The sequence below is a fragment of the Bactrocera dorsalis genome, chromosome 2 (genome assembly GCF_023373825.1).
Source record: "Bactrocera dorsalis isolate Fly_Bdor chromosome 2, ASM2337382v1, whole genome shotgun sequence".
Taxonomy (NCBI): Eukaryota; Metazoa; Arthropoda; class Insecta; order Diptera; family Tephritidae; genus Bactrocera; species Bactrocera dorsalis.
This window is the reverse complement of record NC_064304.1, coordinates 59108027-59120315: the sequence shown is the minus strand read 5'-3', so window position 1 is coordinate 59120315 and position 12289 is coordinate 59108027. Positions and strand designations below refer to the sequence as shown.

General features: G+C 44.7%; 1 protein-coding gene across 1 annotated transcript; it reads left to right on the top strand.

Moving 5' to 3' along the window:
- The first annotated feature begins 359 nt into the window (after positions 1 to 359).
- LOC125776121 (uncharacterized) lies at positions 360 to 920 on the top strand. The gene has a single exon (XM_049447001.1). The coding sequence runs from the start codon at positions 360 to 362 to the stop codon at positions 918 to 920; it is 561 nt and encodes a 186-aa protein (XP_049302958.1).
- The last annotated feature ends 11369 nt before the right edge of the window (positions 921 to 12289 follow it).

Sequence of the window (12289 nt, the reverse complement as noted above, 5' to 3'; positions counted from 1 at the left end):
AGATTTGCGAGGTTAGCACCGAACCGTCGTTTCCAGATGAGTGGTCGAATCTTCGAGCTGAAGTCGCCGCTTTAACAAAGCAAGTCAATCAATTCATGCGCAACAGTCGCACACAACAGCGCTCTAGATCTTCAAGTGCTTCACGCGGCAGAAGAGGCACGCTCAATGTACCGTGCTTGTGCTGGTACCATACGAAATTCGGGGCAAATGCCACGAAGTGTCGACAGCCGTGTACATTCACACAGTCGCCGCCTCAAAAGGTCGAGTAGGTGGACGGAGCTAATCCAGTATCAGGGCTCGGCAAATACCCTGATATACAAAGGACCTATCGACTCTGCATCTACGATACATCAGCAAAAATGAAATTTCTCATAGACTCAGGTACAGATGTCTCTGTCATACCCAAGTCAACAAAATTAGCTCATGCTCACCCATCATCAACACTCTTGTTTGCCGCGAATGGCTCCACCGTATCCAGTTACGGTGAAGTCATGCTTAAACTTAATCTTAACCTGCGGAGGGAATTCCTCTGGAATTTTATTGTCGCAGACGTATCGCAAGCCATTCTTGGTGCCGATTTTCTTGGGTACTATGGCTTGATTGTCGATTTGCAAGGCCAGCGTCTTGTCGATCGCACAACATCGCTTAAATCACCGTGTATAGTAACGCAAGGCCAATTTTCGAAAATCTCAACAATCAACACTTCGCAAAAATTCTCAGGTATTCTGAAGGAATTTTTAGAACTCACGTGTCCACCAGCGCCAGGCAGTCGAACCGACGCTTCCATAGTTCATCAAATCACTACCACCGGTCAACCTGTGTCTGCCAGGCCACGACGTCTGTCTGCTGGGCGAGCCCGCTCCACCTCGTTCGGAAAGCTGACGGATCATGAAGACCCTGCGGCGACTATAGGGCATTAAGCGCTGTCACCATTCTAGACCTCTATCCGCTACCATTTCTGCAAGATTTCTCAACGGTTTTAGCAGGTAAGACAATCTTTTCTAAAATTGATCTGCCAAAAGCCTTCCACCAGGTGCCAATACACCCTGATGACATCTGTAAAACAGCAATTACGACACCCTTCGGGTTATTTTAATTTACCCATATGACCTTAGGTTTGCGGAACACCGCACAAACTTTTCAGCGACTAATCAATGAGGTGTTTAAAGGATTGGACTTCGCATTTACGTATTTAGACGACGTTTGTATCGCATCCAAATCAACTGAAGAGCTACAGGAACATCTCCGAATGGCGTTTCATCGATTACAAAATTACAAATTAAAGATTAATGTTTCAAAATCACAGTTTGGCGTTACGGAATTGGAGTTCCTTGGTCATTCGATCACCAAGGATGGTATAAGCCCGCTCCGCAGCCACGTCGAAGCGATAACACACTTTAAGCTACCTACTGGAGCAAAGGAGCTTAATCGCTTTCTCGCAACACTGAACTTCTACCGCAGATTTTTGCCCAATGCGTTACAGCATCAAAGCTCTCTTTTTGCGATGGTGCCCAGCAACAAGAAAAACGATAATCGCAACCTCATTTGGACAGAAGACGCCGTACGCCATTTTGAGGCTTGCAAAAACCAACTTGCGAACTGCGCTGTTCTAGCACACCCTCTACCCAACGCAGAGCTGTCGCTTTGGGTAGACACATCCGACTTCGCAGCTGGGGCAGCTTTAAATCAAGTAGTCAACGGGGACCTCCAAACTCTTGGATTTTTTTCGCGCAAATTCTCTCCAGGAGAAACACGCTACAGTACCTACGATCGCAAACTCACCGCACTCTACATGGCTATGCGCTACTTTCGTTACATGGTGGAAGGTCGACTCTGCCAAGTGTATACCGACCACAAGCCGCTTACTTTCGCGTTTCGTCAGCAGTTACACAAAGCATCAGATCGCCAAGTCAGACAGTTGGACTTCATTTCTCAAATCACAACTGATATTCGGCATGTTAAAGGGGAAGAGAATGTCGCAGCCGATCTACTTTCGCGGATACAGTCAATCACGGCTGCTACTATCAATTACGATGCACTTGCGGATGATCAACAAAAAGATAATGAATTTCAGTCATACTTATCCGGTAAAGTTCATCATTCACTAAAACTTAAAAGTTTTCCATTACCTTTCAGCATCAAGAAAGTGGTTTGTGATGTGTCTACAGGTCGACTTCGTCCCTTTGTAACATCGAAATTTCGTCAAGTATTTCTGCAATCTACGCACAACCTATCACACCCTGGCACACGAGCCACCGTCAGGCTCATGGTGGAGCGATTTGTGTGGCCAGGAATTCAGCGTGACAGCAGGGCTTATGCAAAAACTTGCTTACAATGTCAGCGAAACAAGGTCATCCGACACCATTCTAGTATTCTGCAACATCGAAGCATGCCCAACCAACAATTTGGACACTTGCACATCGACCTCGTTGGACCGTTTCCACTGTCGAAGGGCAACAGGTACTGCCTAACTGTGATCGACCGCTTTACCCGATGGCCAGAGGCATTCCCTGTTACGAACATGGCAGCACCGATCGTGACTTTGCTAAACGGCTGGATCGCACGCTTTGGAGTGCCTTCGGATATTACGTCGGACCTCGGCTGACAATTTGAGAGCGCCCTGTTTCAGGAGCTACTCCAATGGCTCGGCGTGTCGCACTTGAGGACAACACCGTACCACCCACAAGGTAACGGACTTGTAGAACGGTGGCATCGAACACTTAAATATGCCATACTCTGCCACAAGGTAGACCAATGGACAACATATCTGCCGCTTATCCTACTAGGTGTTCGCTCTGCCTTCAAAGTCGACATTGGCTGAACGCCCGCAGAGCTGGTGTATGGTACACCGCTACGATTTCCTTCGGACTTCTTCATCGAACAGCGTGGACCAGCCAACGAATCAGAAACCGTGCGAGAGTTACGGCGCATTATGCAGGACATTCGCCCTGTAGATACAGGAGGATGGAGTCATGTGTAGAAGTTCACGCAAGTGAGGAAAGTTCTCTGATCGCCATTCACTTGGGAGTGGCCAGAAACGATTCTTTTACATATGACTCAAGCAGCTCACGACTTCCGGTCTTTGACCAAGTATCCTCTGGGTAGCCTAAGAACATCCGTTTGAAGGCGAGCTAAAGTGAGAAGGCGAAACATCCCCTGCATAGGGTTGTGCGCTGGGTTTGGGACCCGCCACGTAAAAAAGCACCCACAATGAAAAACAACAAACAGCCTCGAATGAGAGACCCCCCTTTTGATGACGACCATGGCACACGAAATAAGGACCATGATTTGAGGGCATGCACCTGGAATGTCCGGTCCCCTTAATTGGGAAGGTGCCGCTGCCCAGCTGGTAGATGTCCTCGTAAAGATAAAGGCTGACATCACCGCGGTCCAAGAAATGCGATGGACGGGACAAGGACAGAAACGCGAAGGTCCTTGTGACATTTACTACAGTGGTCATATAAAGGAGCGCAAGTTTGGTGTTGGATTCGTGGTGGGAGAGAGACTCCGTCGCCGAGTACTATCATTCACTCCGGAGAATGAACGTCTAGTCACAATCCGCATCAAAGCGAGGTTCTTGAACATATCGCTGATTTGCGCCCACGCCTCGACGGAAGAGAAGGACGATGTGGCCAAAGATGCTTTTTATGAGTGCTTGGAGCGCACTTATGAGAGATGCCCCGCCACGATGTCAAAATCGTGCTTGGCGACTTCAACGCCAGGGTGGGCAAAGAAGGTATCTTTGGTACTACGGTCGGTAAATTCAGCCTCCACGAGGAAACATCCTCAAATGGGTTGAGGCTGATCGACTTCGCCGGGCCCGAAATATGGTTTCTGTAGTACTAGATTCCAGCATAAGAAGATTCATCAAGCTACCTGGCTGTCTCCGGATCGAAAAACCACCAACCAGATCGATCATGTTGTGATATACGGAAGACACGTCTCCATTGTTTTAGATGTGCGTGCGCTCCGAGGTCCTAACATCGACTCGGACAACTATCTTGTTGCAGCTAAGATTCGCCCCCGCCTCCGTGCAGCAAAAAACGCACGCCAACAAACACAAGGAAGGTTCGACGTCGAGAAGCTGCAATCACAACAGACAGCCGAAAGATTTTCTACTCGGCTTGCACTCCTGCTCTCTGAGAGCACTCGTCAACAACTCGGTATAAGGGAACTGTGGGACGGCATTTCAAACTCCTTACGTACAGCTGCAACCGAAACCATTGGTTTTCGGAAAGTGCAAAAGAACAGCTGGTACGACGAGGAGTGCCGTGTCGCAGCGGAGAGAAAACAGGCTGCCTACATCGCAACGTTACGATCGACCACAACACGTGCGGGATGGGATAGATATCGAGAGTTGAAGAGGGAAGCGAGACGCATTTGCAGACAGAAGAAGAAAGAGGCCGAAATGCGTGAGTATGAACAGCTTGATAAGCTGGCCGACAGGGGTAATGCTCGAAAATTCTACGAAAAAATGCGGCGGCTTACAGAAGGTTTCAAGACCGGAGCATACTCCTGCAGAACCCCCAAAGGTGATCCAGCCACCGATGCCCAGAGCATACTTAGATTATGGAGGGAACACTTCTCCAGACTGCTGAATGGCAGTGAACACACAACACCAGGAGAAGGCGAACCCGATTCCCCAATCGATGACGATGGAGCAGACGTTCCATTGCCCGATCATGATGAAGTTCGAATAGCAATTGCCCGCCTGAAAAACAACAAAGCGGCAGGGGCCGATGGATTGCCGGCCGAGCTTTTCAAACACGGCGGCGAAGAACTGATAAGGAGCAATCAACAACCGACCAGATATTCACCATGCGCCAAATCTTGGAAACCCGTGAAAGGAGAATCGACACTCACCACCTATTCGTCGATTTCAAAGCTGCTTTCGACAGCACGAAAAGGAGCTGCCTTTATGCCGCGGTGTCTGAATTTGGTATCCCCGCAAAACTAATACGGCTGTGTAAACTGACGTTGAGCAACACGAAAAGCTCCGTCAGGATCTGGAAGGCCCTCTCCGAGCCGTTCGATACCAAACGAGGTTTCAGATAAGGCGACTCCCTATCGTGCGACTTTTTCAATCTGCTGCTGGAGAAAATTATTCGGGCTGCAGAACTGAATCGATCAGGTACCATCTTCTATAAGAGTGTACAACTGCTGGCGTATGCCGATGATATTGATATCATCGTTCTCAACACCCGCGCCGTTAGTTCTTCTTTCTCCATTCTGGACAAGGAAGCGAAAGGAATGGGTCTGGCAGTGAACGAGCGCCAGACGAAATATCTTCTGTCATCAAACAAACAGTCGTCGCACTCGCGACTTGGCACACACGTCACTGTTGACAGTCATACCTTTGAAGTTGTAGATAATTTCTTCTATCTTGGAACCAGCGTAAACACCACCAACAATGTCAGCCTGAAAATCCCACGCAGGATTACTCTTGCCAACAGGTGCTACTTCGGACTGAGTAGGCAATTGAAAAGTAAAGTCCTTTCTCGACGAACAAAAACCAAGCTCTATAATTCCCGTCCTGCTATATGGTGCAGAGGCTTGGACGATGACAACAACCGATGAGTCGACGTTGCGAGTTTTCGAGAGAAAAGTTCTGCGAAAGATTTATGGTCCTTTGCGCGTTGGCCACGGCGAATATAGCATTCGATGGAACGATGAGCTGTACGAGATATACGACGACATTGACATAGTTCAGCGAATTAAAAGACAGCGGCTATGCTGGCTAGGTCATGTTGTCCGGATGGATGAAAACACTCCAGCTCTGAAAGTATTTGACGCAGTACCCGCCGCGGGAAGCAGAGGAAGAGGAAGACCTCCACTCCGGTGGAAGAACCAAGAGGAGAAGGACCTGGCCTCGCTTGGAATACCCAATTGGCGCCACGTTGCGAAAAGAAGAAACGACTGGCGCGCTGTTGTTGACTCGGCTATAATCGCGTAAGCGGTGTCGCCGCCAGTAAAGAAGAAGAAGAGATACAGCCTCGCACACTACAATGACACCATTTGTTCACAGTGGCCTCAAGACATGCAAGCACTTCTTCATTCGAGATGATTCTGTTAAACCATCGTTGTCACCACCGTACCGAGGTACGCTGTTGAAATATTTCATAGTTGAGGTTAACGCAGGCAAAACCAAAGTTTCTGTTGACCGCTTGAAGCCAGCTTTCATCACACCTCCAATGACTCACTAGGAGGGGAGTACTGTGGCAACACCATGATCTATGACTTTTAAAATGCAACCGTATGCTATCCTGATGTTGCCTTTAATCGTATCGTCGCTTTACACTTACATTCGTTTTTGAAAAGGCCAGGCATCAAACACTGCAACTTTGAGTTTATGCCTTCTTCTGTAAAAACCCGTCAACGAGTAAGGATCACTACATTGTAAAAGCCTTTATATCTATAACCGATCCGCGGCCATTCTTCTCGAAGGTATTTCTAACTCCCGTGTTAAGCAGTGCAGCTTCCAGTAACGCGAACACTTTGAGCAGAGCGTTACCTCGCCTGTTTATTTTCACCACCCCATTCGATTGCCCACGGATTAAAGTTCCTTCAATCACATTTGGTGTAGTAGTAAGGGCGTCCTGGACTAATTCATCGAAGATCTGTTTATAAACATTTTGTGGTATACTCGGATCGAGGTAGCAGCTATAGAAATAGATTTCGCTTATTTTCGTCCGCGGATAGTATGATTTCCCCAGGAGCGGCTTGTCTTGGAATTCTTTTCCCCCCAGGTCCATATGGCACCTTTGCTTTCTTTGTCGGAAATCCAGGTACCAGCCCTTATGCCCTCGTAGATTGTCTGTTTCCGTAACTCTTGGGTCGCTTCGCAGTGAATATTTCATCCATAAAAAGTACAAGCATTGTTATACAAAATCAACAATTGTCTCAAGTAGCATCAGCAGCGTCACAAGCCAATATGGCACACAAATACTTAAAGCCCAAATTTATGGTAAATCACCGCACTTTGAACAAGCAAACTTGCTTCATTTATAAAATCAGTCACCGTCACATCTCCCCGAGCACATCTTTGTCAACAACCGTCATTTCGCGGCGATGTCAAACGCTAAAAATCATAAATTGAACAACTTTCTGAGGAAGGTAAAACTGACAACCCCACAAACTCGCAAAGCACAGAAAGGGTGGTAAAAGTGGCAACATAGTTCTTGTTGATTTAAAATATTTGTCAATTCAAAAATATTTTTCCGTGGCTCGCAAAAATCTCCGTCGATATATATTCAAGCTTATATTTCCAAATAGTATTTGACGTTTCCAATGTCGAAATGTAGATAATTCAAATTTAAAACGTTAGATGACTCACCCTATACATATGTACATACTAACCATGGTTTGTTAGCAAAGCTGTTAGAGGGGCAAAGGAAGCGGTGGCATTCGGCAATCGTTCGCTTATTTTTTCGGCGTGTTAATCCTTCGACAGATTGACTATTTTACATGAAAGCAAAAAAGGTGAGCTCCGCCATTTGTTGTCCGTGTCAACGAAAATCTGTCATATTTGTTCACACGCACATGCATTATATATGTATGAGTACAAGTGCGACCACTTGGTCTTTTAAGATGATATCAAAACTTTTAATGACCGAAGCAAGTAAATGTATAAATTTATAACTAATTACCATAAAGTTATAATATATTTTAGATGATCTCATGATGATTCATGAAATTTGTTTGCTAATTTTAACACACATACATATGTATATATGTACTTAAGTATATGTTTTGGTACTAAATACGTTTAAGTTAATACCACCAGTGATCTGTAATATGGACATATCTATTATTATGTCATAAATCTGTAGCGTGACACTTATGACACATATGGTCCGTCTTCATTGAATTCACTGCGAATGGCAGGTACCTTGCGGTGGTGCAGGAGCTTAAGACGCAAGGCATACTCTGCTCCTGCCAACCGGCGTGAGTGGTGCTGCAAGGGTAAAGCAATAGACCAGGAGGCACACTTAGACGGACCGATATGAACCAGATGAGCAACTTAAACTTAAACAAAACTACAACCACGACAACAACTACTAGGTGATGTGCCCCCTTGCAGCGGCCCTAAGCACATAGCGTCTACTGCGGTTGTTGCAGGTGTTGCGAACCCCGTCATCACAACACCTCGAGCAGAATCAACTGCAAAATATCCTCCACCCAGACTCAGGACGCCCAGGTGGTTGTGACGACACACGTAGAGCGGGCGAGTTACGTCCACTTTCATTCCACTGAGTCGTTCAACTCGCTTCCAATAAATTGGGGCAAAGAACAAACAAACAGTTTCAGTTGTTTACACAATGAAACTGCAGACCGATCAAATTTATTGATTCCCGAACTTACAAATTCAATTGTTTGCTTGCAGAGCAACATTGTAACCTAATTAATTTCATTGAACACTGCAATAGTAATTCGATGATGTTTTCTGACGAAAGAAGTCCATGTACACCTGCAGAAGCTACACGCTCAAAGCAAGGTGCTACAAAACAAAAAAGGGTGAAAGATATTTCATACACCAAATTTATTTCTGAGAGTGACAGTCTGATACGTTACTGCACTCGATTTTCATCTTCACTGATTCAAGACAATTCTTAATCGGTATTAGAAATTAAAAAGGTATATCTTGACAATTTTTGAAAACGTCTCCAAGCGGCATTTGACGCAATCTTAGAATTTATGACTCAGATCTACCAGAAAATTTTAAATCCTCGGATTACGCATAATTGCTTAGACCAATACGAAGAGACAGAGGGAATGATCTCTGATCAACAAAAACTAATCAAATCAATTGCATCAACTCCACTACCGAGAGTAGAGCTGCCACAAAGACAAGCCCAAGAGGCAAGTTTGGGCATTCACCTCAAAGTGTCAGCATGCGGAACTGATATATTTCATAGTGGTTATGAACAGTGGCCATCCTTCCAAGACATGTTTACTGCCGTGTACATAAACCATTATAAATTGTTTCACCTCAATTTTGCTTGGGAAGCTCTAAAAGCATGTTACGAGGACGAAAGAATATTAGTCGACAAACAAGTGACGACATTAATGAATTTACCAAAAATACAGAAAAAAACAAGTGAAGAATTCATAAAATTTCAGTCCACTGTTTCAAGTTGGTTGTCGGTTCTGTCGACACAGAATATTCCCACATATAACTGGGACCCCTTTCTGGTAAATATATGCACAGCTGCATTAATAGAAAAATCGTTACTTTTGTGGGAGCAATCGCTCTTATCGCTAAGAAAGTGTCCAACGTGACAGCAAATGAAAGAATTTCTTACTACCCAACACGAAATTACACGAAGGGTAGAGAAAAAACTAGTTAAAACGAAAAACTTTCAAAACGACCTCAATAGAAGCTTCAATAGACCCCAAGCTAGTAGCAACAAAAATTAATTTAGAAACCTTTTAAGAATCGATCTTTCACATCCGAACAGTACAAGCAAAAGCGAGCTTTGTAGAGGAGGTCACAAGCTCAAATCTTGCGAGAAATTAAAAAAAATTAATACTAGCAATCGAAACAATTTCGTAAGAAAGAAAAAATTATGTACCAATTGTTTGTCACATGCGCATACGCTTCAAGATTGCCAAAGCAAATTTAATTGACTTTACTGCCATAAAAGACATCATTCAATGTTACATATAAAAAAATATTCCAGCTCACCCCAAACAGGTCAAACGTAAAAAGGGCAGCCGGGCAACTGCCATTCTGCTCAAAGGCGTTAAAAATCCAAACGCTACATGGCGAAAATCACAGTAGGGTACCACTGCCCACAGCAATCGTCTCCATCGAACACCGAGGAGAACTGTTTAAACTCAAGGCCTTAGTAGAACAAGGATCACGATCAGTTTTAGTGTGTAGACACAAAACAGGCTACAATTGCCAACAAACCTAGCCAATTTTAAAATCACGGGAATGGGCGGAAGAGTAGTTCAAAACTCAAATAAAATCTGCCCAATTACCCTCATTTCCCCCAAAGCGGTTAAGCGCATATAAGCAGAGGCTATTGTCTTACCGCCACTAACAAAGATGCTTCCACTATAAAATAAATAGAAAGGGACAAGGTTTCACACCTGATTCTAGCAGACCCCAACTGCAACAACCTCGCTCAAATACATCTTCTATTAGGCAGCGATCTCATACTACAGATAATACTCAAAGGTATTGAGAAAATAACAGATACACTTCTGGCGCAAAATACCCTTTTCGGATGGGGCCTAAGTGGTCTAGTTGCGGAACCAGTCACAACAATGACAATTCAAGTTGAGGAAATCTCAGACGAATACCTCAATTCACAATTTAAAAAATATTGGGAATTAGAAGAACTTACCCCGATATCAGAAACAACCCCTGAATATCAGTATTGTGGGGGCTTTTACCACTTAAGGAACAGGACACTAGTACACTACGCAACCAGTTATCTTTGGCGTTAATTGTGCATTAGAATACTCCACAAATTGGCAGAAAACACCAAGTCAGAATTCCCCCTGGCAACCCAGGTATGTAGACGATGTCCTGTCTGGAAGCCACAGACTTTCACAAGCATACGAGTCCTTATCACAGGTAATAGAGGCCCTCAAATCTGCTAGGTTTCCATTAAAAAGATTACGGCAAATCACCCAAATATACTCAAAAATATACCAAACGAAATTCTTTTGGACACTAATTTCCTTATGTTCGAAAACGAAAGTACAACAAAAACTCTAAGCATCCAATGGAATGCGATATTAGACCAGTTCTTATACACGACTGAGTTCCTATCCGCATTATCAGCCATAACAAAGGGACAGATTTTTCCTTCGAGGCAAAACTTTTCGACGCCGGAAACTACTCCCCCGGACACAAAGTCGAATTACATGGCTTCTGTGACGCCTCTTAAAAGGCATACTGCGCCACTATCTACATATGTATGTGCGCACGCAAAGTGACACCACAACCACAAACCACTTATTAGTAGCAATAGCAAAAGTGGCTCCTTTAAAAATGCTAAGTCTACTACGACTTGAGCTATGTGACGCACTACTACTGTTCAAATAATTGACTTAGTGGGATCAGCCACTTGGCGACACGTAGCGAGCGTTGACAATCCTGTCGATCTAGGTACAATAGGGTGCAAACCACTACACCTTGCCGCCACCACCCTCTGGTGGAATATCCCCCGAAGGTTAATAGAATCTCCTGATTCTTGGCAACAATAACCCATGCGCAACATAATAGCCCCAGAAGGAGGAAAAATCGCCACCTTCCACACACTATTGAACGATTTTCATCGTTTCCGAGAGCCCTCAGAGTAGTTGCTTATATGTTTAAATTTATAGAGCAACTCAAAAGCAAACTCAAGGGATCACCGAATTTCCCAGGCAATACAGTGACGCATCTAGAGTTAGAAAAGGCAAAGGTCGCACTATTCGCATATTCGCAAGCGCGCTACTTCAGACGCTTAATCACTACTAAGAGAATCGAAATCGATTAATAAAAAGAGCTCACTCTTAGTTCTAAACCCATTTCTGGACACGACAGGTCTGCTTCGTGCCAATGGCCGACCTTGCAATTTCGCCCTGCCTTTCACCACAACAGGTGTTGATTTTGCTGGAACTTTTCAGGTAAAGGCGTCCATGTTTCACGACAAAGGCAGTACACCTTGAGCTATGTAGTAATCTTACCACGGACGCTTTTCTCGCTTCGTCGCTCGACGTGGCTACCTATCAAAAATCATGTGCGATAATGGCAAAACATTCATTGGAGCTTAACGAACCACAGAAAACCAGTTTGTGGATTTCCTAAAACAAGTGTCACCCGCCATCGTACAAAAATACGCTCCTTAAGGTATCAATTGGCAATTTTTACCTCAAGCCCAGATGGGCGGTTTATGGGGAATCAGCAGTAAAAAGCTTCAAATCCCATTTCAAACGGGTAGCTGGAAATTACAAATTCAATTACGAAGAGTTCACGACGTTATTAAATCGAATCGAAGCCGTTCTCAATTCACGGTCACTCTCAATACTCTCGCAAGACTCCTCAGATTTCACCGCCTTAACTCCAGGGCATTTTCTAAAAGGTGCATCCATTCTGGTCATTCCTGAGCCAGGCGTGAAGTCGCTATCCCTATTAAATCGTTGGGAAAGAATTAAAATTCTCCACCATAATTTCACCCGCCGATGAAAGGACGAGAACATAAAGGATGTCTACAAAAGATACCGTTGGAAGACTCCTGAACGAGCGCCAAAAATTGGAGACATTGTCCTCATCCATGATGATTTTGTACCC

What these genes read in the sequence shown, in the direction of transcription:
- LOC125776121 (XM_049447001.1), top strand. Translation starts at nt 360, where the DNA reads ATGAAATTTCTCATAGACTCAGGTACAGATGTCTCTGTCATACCCAAG.